The 14493-nt window shown below is 39.5% G+C and overlaps 1 protein-coding gene across 1 annotated transcript in view; it reads left to right on the plus strand.

Moving 5' to 3' along the window:
* Positions 1 to 14493, plus strand: part of LOC127416750 (ventricular zone-expressed PH domain-containing protein-like) — a 212719-nt gene that overhangs the window by 25772 nt on the left and 172454 nt on the right. Inside the window, exons 3-4 of the mRNA XM_051656286.1 lie at positions 549 to 764; positions 2424 to 2598. Of these exons, the coding sequence (XP_051512246.1) occupies positions 549 to 764; positions 2424 to 2598 (391 nt within the window). The remainder of the gene's footprint in view (positions 1 to 548; positions 765 to 2423; positions 2599 to 14493) is intronic.

The raw sequence follows: 14493 nt of genomic DNA on the forward strand, positions 1-14493 counted from the left end.
AATGAACAAATTTGTTAAAGGGGTCATATAATGTACAGTCAAATTTTCCCTGATCTTTTGAGACAAAAGGGCTCGATGTTCTTATTTCAGAAGTCAAAACATCCTCCCCAATCCCAAAAGACCATTTATTGAAAACAAGTTACAAAAACAGTTTGTTCTGAACTTAGTAACACATTTAAATGTCAGTGACACCTATTGGGCGATCAAAAACATGGCCCACCCAGTCAGGGTGAGGTAATATGGAGAACGCAGGATTGACACTTTTATCCCAAACACCAGCAGAACTGCCGATAATATGTGAAATATAAATGCAAAATATTTACTGAATAATCCATTATTTTGAAGATGGAGGGTGTTGTCGCAGTTCTTTTCTGCATATCACGGCGCCATTTTGCGGCCCTCTTCATCGCAGCCTGTTCGGCTCCGTTTCGTGGCTGTCCCGCCGGGAAAAGTCCCGGTTCTCCCTATGGCCAGTCCGCCCCTGCTGTATGCAATAGAACCTGATGACATTCACTGAATTACAACCTCACTGATTTGGTTGTCTGCAGGACTACCTGACCAGTGACAATGACCAGGCGGTGGTGGAGATCTGCATCACGCGCATCACTACCGCAATCAGGGAGACGGGCTCGATCGAGAGGCACGGAGCAGCTCTCGTGTCATTGTGGGAGTCGTGTCTCGAGCACAACCTCCAGCCGCAGGGCAAAGATGAGGATACGCCCCATGCCAAGATCGCCTCTGACATCACCAGCTGTATCCTGCAGGTGAGAGCGGATGTCACACATCTGAATGAGTGTGCTGAATGCAGGTAAATCTCTGTGATTTTCTGTACAGTTACAAAAGTATCTGATTTCTCATAATCATAGTCAGGGCTCTACAATAAGGATGGGCCCAGTGGGAGAGAGTTTTCGGGCAAGCTGACGGAACTCTTACGTTCATTGATCAATGAATGTTTTAATGCCTTGCAAGTGGACACATTTAGTTTTGTTTCTAATACACACTTAATAATTTGGCAGTTATGAAGTAATAATAATTACAGATGTTCACAGGGAGTCAAATGAGCGTGACTCAAAGTGGAACCGACACTTCTGACAACAGCAATTAGCTGTAACCTCTCCCCTTTCTAATTCTTTCTCTTTTAAGAGCTTTTTTGTGGGCATGACTCATAATTACTTTCTCCTCCTCCTCTCTGTTTTCCCCCAGATGCATTCACTTATTGATCCCTCTCTCTGCCTCACACTCTCATACATTCACTTATATAATGAGCTGCTGCATATGAATCTTAGAGCAGGGCTTAGAGAAAGGCTGAGCTAGAGAGATGGATTCTGGGTAGTGTGGAGATCAGTATTCATTAGAGAACGGCTGCTTGAGTGCTCTTCTTCAGAACTATTGGTGGAAAGACTCTGATCTGAGCAGCAGTCACATATTGCAATGAGTGTTTCATAATGAGGTTGAGTTCTTTGTCAGTGGTTTGCCTTGCATCACGCCTTTTAAAGTTTTAGCTCGTAAAAATATAATAAAGTGTGTTTCTTCAAGCGCGTGTCTTTGTGACTAACAGCATTTGTTTTCATGTGTCACTCCGAGATGTCTTACGGGTTGCCCTGTTGCAGGTAGATGAGCAAAATTACCCGCACATGAAATACATCTGGACGAGGAGCTTGTGAACTGGATTGAGCCTCGTCATATTTTGCGGGTGGCAGGTGCTAGTTTCACACCTTGGGCTACTGTTTAATATATTTGGCGACTTCCCAGATCCATGTTTTTGCCATTTCCCAATACTGTCGATCATTGTCTGTTCGCAATCGGCATCGAAATCTTTGTAAGACATTGTCGATATCCGATTACATCGCCTATCGCCCAGTCCTAATGTCAAAATGTATTTAAACCTCATTTTACATAATAAAACAGCTTCGTAGAAAGAAACTATGGTATTAACTTGCTATATGTAAATATCCTAATATATATTTGGCTATATTAGGCAGCTCAACACAATCCACTGATCTGCTTAAGCTTTACATCTTCATATAGTGTACCCTAGAGGGCAGCAGAACATTTAACATAGCATCCTCCCTGTAGCAGACTTGAAATGTTCACTGCTGCCTTTCATACCTTATATAGTTATTATTCTTTATTAAATGATTTGCCATCTAACACTAAAGCCAGCTCACTTGTACATGATCACTCTATGGATCTAATAACTCATAAAAATTGACCTTTTTGACTAATCTTGCTGTACGGCGTTCAACACTAGCACATGCTGATCCAATGACCCTCATTTGAACAAAACTTCTAATTGAGCTTCTCAATTCAGCCTGGGGTCATTTAAAAGTTTAATCACCCATATCTAGCAAACAGTAAACAGTTGGTCAGAAGGATCTGTGACCTCTAAAGCTGGGTTGATATCCGTATCTGTCTGTTTACAGAATTACAGCAGGGCTCCAGTGATGGCGTTAGCGGTCCCGGTGGCAGTGCGGTTCTTGCAGCAGGGAAACCAAGAGTTGAGTAGGAACATGTCCAGCTACTTGTCGCTGGCTGCCATCGCTAAAGCTGAACTCCTGGCCCAACATACAGAGGCCATCACCTGCAGCGTGCTGGGAGGTAGGAGTTTGAGATGGGGTTGAAGGGAAGGGTCACGATAGGTCAGAGGCAAGCTTTAAGACTATACAGGCTTCTCTTAACATTTCATAGGAAATGTGGCAATGACGAGTTTAATATACACTACCGTTCAAATGTTTGGGGTCACTTGCCTGAATGTTTCTCATGATCTTAAAAACCTTTTGATCTGAAGGCGTATGCTTAAATGTTTGAAATTAGTTTTGTTGACAAAAATATTATTGTGCCAGCATATTAATTTATTTCATTACAAAACTACAAATTTTTTTTTTTTTTTTTTTAAACGTTTTTGTAATGGATGACTTGGACCGAATCATTAAGAAAAGCAGCCAATAAGTGCCCAACATAGATGGGAACTCCTTCAGTACTGTTTAAAAAGCATCCCAGGATGATACCTCAAGAAGTTGGTTGAGAAAATGTCAAGAGTACATTTCTGCAAATTCTAGGCAAAGGGTGGACACTTTGAAGATGCTAAAATATAACAAAGTTTTGATTTATTTTGGATTTTTTTTAGTCACAACTATTATCCCATAGTTGTGATGACTTTACTATTATTCTAAAATGTGAAAAAAAGAATGAGTAAGTGACCCTAAACTTTTGAACGGTAGTGTATGTACCAATAATCAATATAAATCACATACTGTATTACACTTCATTTTCATTTTCTTTATTTACTGTTCATTAACATACTCTGCTGATACATTTTTTTTCAAATAAAAATGTTAAATATCACACATTACGATCACGCTTCAGGTAATATAATCCGGATTTTTTTCTACATTAATATTTCGATAGATGTCAGTGGACGCACGGCCCATAAAGCACTGTTGAAGATGTTTATCAGTGGGAGTTTTTTGTCCTACCTGAAAGTCCGGCTTTTCTATTTGATAAATGGTCAAGCTTTTAAATGGGCGGGACTTTGCAACATACGGCCAATAAGTGAATTTTTTAAATGGTGTTTTCCAGGCCTTAAAAAAGTCATGTAAATTAATAAAATCTCAAACGTAGTGTAAAAGTCATGGAAATGTCTATAGTGAATAGGCCTGTTGCAATTATTAAATAATCGTCTGATCGATTATTGTGCAATTTAAATTCCAATCATATTTTAATGCCCAAATAAGGGAATTTTATGCGAATATACAGTATATATGCCATGAACGGCGTGTTTGTGTGTCATTCAGTTGCAGCTTCTCCTGTCTGGAAGATCAAGTGTCGTGTAGTGCTTCTCAAGTGCTTTGATGTGAAAATGTAAACGAACAAATATAAACTTTAATAATGAACACAAAGTGCTCCGGATTCACTTTAAATAACGATTGTGTGATGTAACATCAGGTTCATACATGTAGTGTGAAAGGGGATAGTTCACACAAGAATGAAAATTCTTTCATCATTTACTCACCCTTATGGCATCCTAGATGTGTATGACTTTCTTTCTTCTGCAGAACACAAATTATGATTTTTAGAATAACATTTTAGATCTGTAGGTCCATACAATGCAAGTGCCAAAATTTTGATGCTCCAGAAAGCACAAAGGCAGCATATAAGTAATCCAAGTAATCCAGTGTTTTAATCCATATTTTCAGAAGGGATATAATAGGTGTGGGTGAGAAAAAGATAAATATTTAAGTACTTTTTTGCTTGAAATTCTTCTCCCTGCCCAGTAGGGGGCAATATACATAAAGAATGTGACTCACCAAAAACACAAGAAGAAGAATGCGAAAGCGATCTGTTTCTCACCCACACCTATCATATCGCTTCTGTAGACATTGATTTAACCACTGGAGATGCATGGATTACTTTTATGCTGATTTATGTGCTTTTTGGAGCATCAAAATTTTGCCACCCATTCAGCATTGTATGGACCTACAGAGCTGAAATATTCTTCTACAAATCTTCATTTGAGTTCAGCAGATGAAAGAAAGTCATACACATCTGGGATGGCATGAGGGTGTATAAATGATGAGAGAATTTTCATTTTTGGGTGAACTATCGCTCTAATGACACGTAGTGACACTGAGGAGGAGACACATGCTTGCGGTTTTTCTGTGGAGTGATAAAATGGTGAAACGAAATCTCAAAAGTTTTGCTTCATGAGAAAAAAAGGGCTCGTGAGTTAAATCAAAGAGCATTAAAATAACATGTGAAAGTGAAGAAATGGAAATAGAAGAAAAGACAGAAATAGTTTACTATTGTATAATATAATATAATATAATATTATTTTATTTTATTTTATTTTTAATATTTTTTTGAGTTTATGAGTTTGAGTAATATTTTTTATAAGTTAAATATGTAAAAATGACTTTTTAAGGTGTATGAAGCACACATGCACCTTAAGAAATATGACATTTTATATGACAATTGATCGTGAAAGCCCTAAAAGAGACATTTATCATCACTTTTGCAATTATTTGTTTGACAATTAATCATCAGCCAAATTTCATAATCGTGACAGCCCTAATAGTGAATATATATTTTTCTCTGCTCTAAAATATTTCCTGAGCTTGATAATGTTTTTGTGTGGAGTAAAACTTTTGGCTCAGAAGCCAATGTAATTTCTCAGTAGGGGTGTAACGGTTCAAATTCCTCACAGTTCGGTTTGTATCATGGTTTTAGGGTCACGGTTTCTGTACGGTTCGGTATTTGTTATGTTCAGTGGAAAAATAAATATTACTGCCAAATCCAAAGTAAAAATATTCTATTTGGTAACAGACACTTCAAGAGATTTGTCCTCACTACAAATCACCATGATTTTACTGCAGTAACCATAGTTTAAACATTGTATTTGTAGTAAAATCATAGTAACCACAAAATGAACATGGTTACTGTCATGGTTTCAATACTATAGTAAAATCAAGGTTACTGTATGGAAACTACAGTATTACTGTTGTAAAACAATTGCTAATTTGATCAAAACCATGATTTCTGCTAAGAAAACCAAGGTGACAACAGTCCTTGTTATTACAGTCATGGTTACTACAATATTATTATAGTAAAACCATGGTTAATTTTCATTAGGGTCCTTAACTGTGGAGTAGGGCAACACAACTTTGGAAATGAACACCCTAAGCACTTTAGTTCTTGTTTCATGTCCAAATTAGCACAGAGTGCTTGTTTAAAGACAGAAGGGAGTGTGTCTATGTGCAGTTTCAGGCTCACCTGCAGCTCTGTGCGTGCTGCGTGCTATCTATTCCTGGGTGATGTCTGCGTAAACAGCTAATCAAATATCAATTTATTACTAGTATACGGCACTCGTATCGAGCAATGGGGCTTCTCTATCTGCAGCTTGTTTTCTCCGCTTGCCATTTTGCCAACTAACATGTGCAGAACTGTGATGTCATCAACTGATCTAACACACTAACAGTTAATAGGACTGCTTCTCTCTGTAAAAATTTGACCGACGTGAAACAAGCGGAGTGTGTCCATCTACAGAGCCATACAGGTGCATTGGCGGAGGTTATTTGGCCAAATGTCTATTTGACGTTTTATTTTCTTCACCAAACTGTATGATCCAGATGCGTTATTAAACTAGAGATGAACTGCAGAGCAAATGCTTACCGAACCGTGGTTGGCTAACCGTACGATTCGCTTTTTTACCGAGAACCGTTACACCCCTATTTCTCAGTGAATCGTTCTTTTTAATGAATCAGTCAAATGAATGAAAATTCATTTATCAAAAAGAGTGAGAACCCTAAACACAAAAATCTCACCTGATTTATGTGTGTATTTATCATAGATGGCATTTTCCCATGGATTACAGTGATTTCGCCAAGAAGGACATTTTGCTGGATCAACATTCCTATCAACCAAGCAGATTATAGATTCAGGTCTAGGATTACACCCTGCCTTAACCAGATGCAAATCAGTAAAAAAAATAAATAAATAATAATAATTTTTGCTCTTAGCAGCAGCAACCACTTCAAGAGTGCTTTGTCGGTTGTGTGGTTTCTATTTCTGCCGCGTTGCATGGGGTAGCCCCGCCCTTTGTGAAATCTAATTGGTCCAAAATCCTGTGCCTCATAACTGTGCATTGAACATCAAGTATCTTCTGATTGGCTGTGATTGTGTCACGTTGTGTGGCAGTTTCATGTCCAGTGTGGATAGAAAAATTGCTTGTTCCATTGTGCGTGGTAAGAATACAGCGAACTTCATTCTTTTCATAATTATCCTCAGATTCAATCAAATCAAATCAAATCAAATCACTTTATTGTCACACAGCCATATACACAAATGCAATGGTGTGTGAAATTCTTGGGTGCAGTTCCGATCAACATAGCAGTCGTGACAGTGATGAGACATATACCAATTTACAATAACATCGAATTAACACAACACAATTTAAACATCTGTTATACACATAATTACACTCAACAATATACAAATAACAACATACACTGTACAGTATACAATACGCTGTTTATTTTTTTACTATATAGATACACATTATTCAATAAAATAAAAAATAAAAAATAAAAATAAAAAAAGTATAAAGATATATATATATATATATATATATATAGAATGTACAGTATTGTACTGTATTGACATTCAGGCTGTCGGTTGATAGTCAGTTGTTAAGAGAGAACATAATATAATAATAATATAATTTATGACAGTCCGGTGTGAGATATAAGAGTAAGGGTAATAAAGTGCAGTGCTGATGTGTTTTGATCGTGGGAGATCAAGAGTTCAGAAGTCTGATTGCTTGGGGGAAGAAGCTATCATGGAGTCGGCTGGTGCGGGTCCTGATGCTGCGATACCGCCTGCCTGATGGTAGCAGTGAGAACAGCCCATGGCTCGGGTGGCTGGAGTCTCTGATGATCCTCCGAGCTTTTTTCACACACCGCCTTGTATATATTTCCTGGAGGGAGGGAAGCTCACCTCCGATGATGTGTCTGGCAGTTCGCACCACCCTTTGCAGTGCTTTGCGGCTGTGGGCGGTGCTATTGCCGTACCAGGCGGAGATACAGCCAGTCAGGATGCTCTCTACAGTGCAGGTGTAGAACCGTGTGAGGATGTGGCGGTTCATTCCAAACTTCCTCAGCCGTCTCAGGAAGAAGAGGCGCTGATGAGCCTTCTTCACAACGACTTCAGTGTGGACGGACCATGTGAGTTCCTCAGTGATGTGGACACCCAGGAACTTGAAGCTGCTGACTCTCTCCACTGGTGCTCCATTGATGGTGATGGGACTGTGTTCTCTGTCTTTTCTTCTGAAGTCCACCACAAGCTCCTTTGTCTTACTGACGTTGAGGGAGAGGTTGTGCTCCTGACACCAGTGTGTTAGAGTGTGTACCTCCTCTCTGTAGGCTGTTTCATCATTGTCAGTGATCAGACCTACCACCGTCGTGTCATCAGCAAACTTAATGATGGCATTGGAGCTATGTGTTGCCACACAGTCATGTGTGTACAAGGAATACAGTAGTGGGCTGAGAACACAGCCCTGCGGGGCTCCAGTGTTCAGATTGTAGTGGTAGTTAATGTTTAGGGTTGTGTTTAGAGATAGGAAGGAACATGTCCTCCTTGGCAAAGTCACAATCACCCTGTGCTTTGTTTCATGAGGTAATAGAGTAGAATGGTGAGTCATGGAAGGTATAAAACCATCATATTCCCCATGATTCAGTGCTTTCCAGCCCCTACACCTCATTGTTGTTATGGTAATTGGAGAAGCAGTCCCTCAGTGCCTTTACAAGAATACACAGACCAGTGACTGTTGTTTCCACACCACTAGTGTGCCACCCACAGCATTGACATATAGCGTAGAAGGCATGCAGTCTATCTGGCCAACTGTGTGTAGTTCTGGTTTCTGGTCCCAAAACCACACAGTTAAATGGGTAATTTGAGACATCAACACAATGAAGAAACTTTATTGTATTCATTGTTCTTCTACTTCAATTGAATTGGCTTTTAAATAAAACATTTGCATTTTTTTAAAGAGTTGGTCCATTAAATGAGGAGTGGATGGTATATTTGACCTGGTGTGTTTGCCAAAATACACTCTCATCTCAGCTGTTTAAACATTCCACTCACACAAATTGTTGCCCCTTCGCAGATAAATATCACATAGGTGTGGGCCTGCTTTTTATGTTGAAACGAGTTAAGGATGGGTCAGTGTGAGAGTCCAGAGGCAAAGAACAAATGTGGCTTCATTGGGGAATAGTGTGGTCAGATTAACATCGACCTCAACTCATTGTCATAATTAGTTTGGGTCAGCCAAAGGACAACAATATTGAGAAGACCTTCTAATTGAGCCACATAATAAAGAGCAAAAATATCGATATATCGACTATTACTGATATTATAGCAATATTGTGAATATCGCAGTCATGTTAATATGCTTTTTATTTTGCCACTACGTTTCCCAAAGAGCATGCATTAGACTAATTTCTCGATCCTTCAGGGCTGCACAATTAGTCATCAAAATCATGGTATTGTCATGTGTGATTATTTAACTGCAAGAGGCTGTAATTTAATTGCATTAATACATGGTTCATACACAAAAAATGGTTTAGTAAAAATACTTGTAGGTAAATAGGGCTTTTTATTTCTGTATTGGTGCATATAAATGAAAATGATTAAATATCTGTCTTCCTTTCGCTCATTTAGTGAAAAACGGGAAAAGATGCCTTTTTTTTTAACAAAATTTTTACTTCATACATAAAACATCTAAAATCTAATTGGCTACAGTGGCTGTTTGGTTGAAAGGATGGTTCCTCACATTAAAAAAAAAAAACACTTTCATGCCGTTTCAGAGCTAATACATAATTATCAAGATATATAAATACATAATACATACATAATACATAAATATCGTCAATAGGCTGAAAAATATCGAGATATAATTTTTGTAGCATACCGCATAGCCCTTCCTTTTCATGAAAAAAGGTGACTCTGGTCCGTAACAATTGGCTCTGCGTTGACCCCTAAAACTTGATCTTGAAACAGGAACCATTAATGTCAGAGGCACTTCATTTTCCCTGTCTGAAATAAATTGTATTATTGACAAATATCATGTACTAATTGATTGATATGAATTTTATTTATTATAACTTTTGAAAAAAGAAAAAAAGCAGTTTGTTAAATGCACAGAATTAATGTAAACTTGCAAGACTAGGAAAAAAGACTGTGATACGCTGTTGTTTGAAAAAACAACAATTTTCTATTTTGCCAGGTTATAACATAATCAGTTATGTCATCATTCTGTTCTCAATTTTGTGGAAATGTGGGCCGGTTCCTCAGCTGAGCACCAGCTCTGGTACAAAATCTAACACACATTTTTTGATGGAAAAGGTTTAAGGGACTAATCTTAAGTAGAGAGCTGCATTCTCAACCCTTTTGCTCACTGACTTACTTTTTTGATCTCTTCAGCCCACATTAAAAAACAGACACCACAGTCATCAGACATTTGTTTGTTCAGCAATTAAACCTTTATCCATCCAGTGGATATTCATTCAGTCAAGCCACAGTGGTTTAGAAATGTTGGAACTTATGCAAAGTTTTGATGCAGCACCTCAGCAGAGGAAAGACCCTCTTGGGGTTTGAGTTGTATTATCCAACAGTTGATGGGGTTTGAGATCTAAATAAAGTGTATTGTCTTAAAACTGGGCCTGCTGCTTGATCACCATGTCTGTCCAAGAACTGGTTACGTAACTCTCAATTGTGAAACTGTCATGACAACTTCCACTCAACAGTTGCCCAGGTTTTTGAGCCGAGGTACAGTCAACAGTTGGCTAGCCTCTGCAGTGAAAATATGATATGCATTGATATGTTTACATTTCCATATGCCCCATGCCTGGTGTGTTCTCTCAGATGTCCGTTGATTACGTCTTGTATCATTGTACCACTCCATAGAGGGTTGAGTGGGAATAGAAAGTCGATACGTGAGTAAGCAGAACTTCTGGCCTGAATCCAAGCTATACTAGAGATAGAAAACAGAGGCACGCCATTGTTTCGGACCATAACAGCACTTACCCAACTTCCCTAGTTCTCTCAAAAATGTGCATGACACAAAATAGGACAAAAGACAGCACCAGAATCATCAACTGTGGTGGTTTTAGAGGCCTACTGTTAAAAATTACAGTGTTAGAAATAGAAACGACCCTCATTTACTGCTTATGTACACCCTACCAATATAAATCAGATCTTGTCAAACTTTGACATGACTCAGTGATACTTCGTTTAACTTACAGTAATAGTCAGCGGTGGGTCTTCATTTCCAGTATAAGTGTATTAGATTTTGTGGTTACCGCATATGCTATGCATTATAGCAGAGCAACTACAGAGGCCCAGCTAATGAGCTTATTAGATCTTAATAGTTTAGCCTTGTCCTACCTCTTCCTCAGGCCTCCCGTTGGGGTCTTCTATCCCCTCTGTCTTCCCCTACTCTCATTAACACCACCCTGGCCCAGCTTCCCTCAGGTCTGCAGAGAAGCTATAACATTTGACCTCTTCATAGTCCATGGAGTAGGGTGAGGTAATAGGGGTCAGGTTAGGACATGTGGGGTACCATTGTGGGTGTAGTAAGCTGAAAGAGTGCATTAGGAAGGGAAGATAAATGATTCATAGAAACAACTTGTTTCATTTGTATGGCATGTGACTTTAGTTTAATGCCCAAGAATCCACACTTGTTTTGATGAATGGCTTGATGTAAATCAAATATTTCCATAGGTGCAGTTGAAGTCAGAAGTTTACATACACTTAGTTTGGAGTCATGAAAACTAATTTTTTAACCACTCCACAGATTTAGTATTAGCAAACTATAGTTTTGGCAAGTTGTTTAGGGCATCTACTTTGTGCATGACACAAGTAATTTTTCCAACAATTGTTTAGAGACATATTGTTTCACTTTTAATTGACTATATCACAATTCTAGTGGGTCAGAAGTTTACATACACTAAGTTAACTGTGCCTTTAAACAGCTTGGAAAATTCCAGAAAATTATGCCAATTAGCTTCTGATAGGAGGTGTACTGAAATTGAGGTGTACCTGTGGATGTATTTTTTAGGCCTACCTTCAAACTCAGTGCCACTTTGCTTGACATAGTGGGTAATTCAAAAGAAATCAGCCAAGACCTCAGAAAAAATAAAATTGTGGACCTCCACAAGTCTGGTTCATCCTCGGGAGCAATTTCCAAACACCTGAAGGTACCACGTTCATCTGAACAAACAATAGTACACAAGTGTAAACACCATGGGACCGCGCAGCCATCATACTGCTCAGGAAGGAGACGCATTCTGTCTCCTAGAGATGAATGTAGTTTGGTGCGAAAAGTGCAAATCAATCCCAGAACAACAGCAAAGGACCTTGTGAAGATTGCTGGAGGAAACAGGTAGACAAGTATCTATATCCACAGTAAAACAAGTCCTATATCGACATAACCTGAAAGGTTCCTCAGCAAGGAAGAAGCCACTGTTCAAAACCACCATAAAAAAGCCAGACTACAGTTTGTAAGTGCACATGAGGAAAAAGATCTTATTTTTTGGAGAAATGTCCTCTGGTCTAATGAAACAAAAATGTAACTGTTTGGAGGAAAAATGGTGAGGCTTGCAAGCCGAAGAACACCATCCCAACCGTGAAGCATGAGGGTGGCAGCATCATGTTTTGGGGGTGCTTTGCTGCAGGAGGGACTGGTGCACTTCACAAAATAGATGGCATCATGAGGAAGGAAAATTATGTGGATATATTGAAGCAACATCTCAAGACATCAGCCAGGAAGTTAAAGCTTGGTCGCAAATGGCTCTTCCAAATCGACAATGACCCCAAGCATATCTGCAAAGTTGTGGCAAAATGGCTTAAGGACAACAAATTCAAGATATTGGAGTGGCCATCACAAAGCCCTGACCTCAGTCCGATAGAAAATTTGTGGGCAGAACTGAAAAATCGTGTGTGAGCAAGGAGGCCTACAAACCTGGCTTAGTTACACCAGTTCTGTCTGGAGGAATGGGCCAAAATTCCAGCAACTTATTGTGAGAAGCTTGTGGAAGGCTACCCAAAACATTTGACCCAAGTTAAACAATTTAAAGGCAATGCTAACAAATACTAACAAAGTGTATGTAAACTTCTGACCCACTGGGAATGTGATGAAAGAAATAAAAGCTGAAATAAATAATTATCTCTACTATTTCACATTTTTAAAATAAAGTAGTGATCCTAACTGACCTAAGATAGGGAATTTTTATTTACTATTAAATGTCAGGAATTGTGAAAAACTGAGTTTAAATGTATTTGGCTAAGTTATATGTAAACTTCTGACTTCAACTGTAAATGAGAAAATGGAAGGTAGGTACAGAAAAAAATGACATTACCAACTTGGTCAACTTTTTCATGCATTGGCTTTTCACAAGTTTACACCTTGCTGATGAGTTTTAGACCCATGGGTCAGCAGTACGTCTGGAGTAAGATGACAAGGTGATGACAAGAACGACACCATCCCCACAGTCAAGCATGGAGGTGGGTTAGTCCTGTATGGGGGTGTTTTGCGGCTACAGGTGACGGCTATCCTGACTATGTGACTGACACCATGGATTCTTTCCGGTATGAGGCCATTTTGGCATGAAAAATGTGATGCCTCCAGTGTGTAAATTGAAGCTCGGTGATCACTGGGCTTTCCAGCAAGACAATAACACCAAGGATACATCCAAGTTGTCCAAAATTGAACACTTAAGTGAGAATGCTGTTTGTAGACTACAGCTCAGCATTCAACACCATAGTGCCCTCCAAGCTTGATGAGAAACTCCGGGCTTGATGAGAAACTCCGAGAAGCTGGATCCTGGACTTCCTGTCAAGCAGACGCCAGGTGGTTAGCATGGGCAGTAACATCTCCACATCACTGACCCTCAACACTGGAGCCCCACAGGGCTGTGTTCTCAGCCCACTCCTGTATTCCCTTTACACACATGACTGTGTGGTGTTGGGCCTCATGTATTCAGATAGAAGACAAAGGCAGGCCTTATACAGTCATAAAACCTAACTCAGCCCCCACACACAAAGTCGTAAATCTTACTGATAAAAATCGCACCAAAATCAAACAAAGGGAGTCCAAAACAGACTACAAATCCCATGAAGCCTTGCTCACTAAAGGATCGAACTCTCAACTCCTATTGGATGAGGCACACAACAGAACGTCCCTCAAACCATGACATCATCAGGAGTAGAAATAACTCTGAAATGCTTCCGGGATTTGCTTCCAGCAACTTTGTTTGCAGTGTATAGACGCAGCTCATCGCTGCTCTCAGGTGCAACCTCGTGGCACAAGGAAGTAACGTCTGACTTGAAACTGTGGCCATACAATCCCCATCTCGCTGGATGAGTTGAGATTACTCTGTGTTCAACCGAACACTCTAACGGATCCGAAGGAGACCGCTGAGCAATCCGCATCTTCATCCGTTTGCCTGCAGAAGTGAAGAGATTAAAGATTTCTCTTCCATCTTCAATCAAGTCGACATTTCTGAGTTCTCCACCAGCCCACAGAGAATCAACAGCTCTGCGCGCCAACAGAGCGAGGAAACGGCCTCCCGTCATCACACAAGCCTCAAGGAACCGGGTCAGAGTTAAAGGACGGATGGACACACATTCTACCTGTGTCCTCATGCGATACAAGTAAGAGGTTTACGTCTGGGCAGAGATAGAATATTATAGTGTGTTATTCTTGTGTTTCAAGGTTTTTGCTTGTACAGTTTACGGACCGCCATGTCCGCTCATTATTAATACTCAGGGTATTAATTATCACGAATTTGTTTTGCTGTATTGTGGTCCAACCAAATTGGACTGTTGTGCATTTTCGCCATCGTGGGTGAAACCGGCAAACTGAGTTATCCATTAAAGAGTCAAAGAACGCGGGACTTTTACGAGCCGTCCACCTCGTCTCCGAGTGAAAAACTAACAGCT

This window comes from Myxocyprinus asiaticus, chromosome 26 (assembly GCF_019703515.2).
Source record: "Myxocyprinus asiaticus isolate MX2 ecotype Aquarium Trade chromosome 26, UBuf_Myxa_2, whole genome shotgun sequence".
Classification (NCBI taxonomy): Eukaryota; Metazoa; Chordata; class Actinopteri; order Cypriniformes; family Catostomidae; genus Myxocyprinus; species Myxocyprinus asiaticus.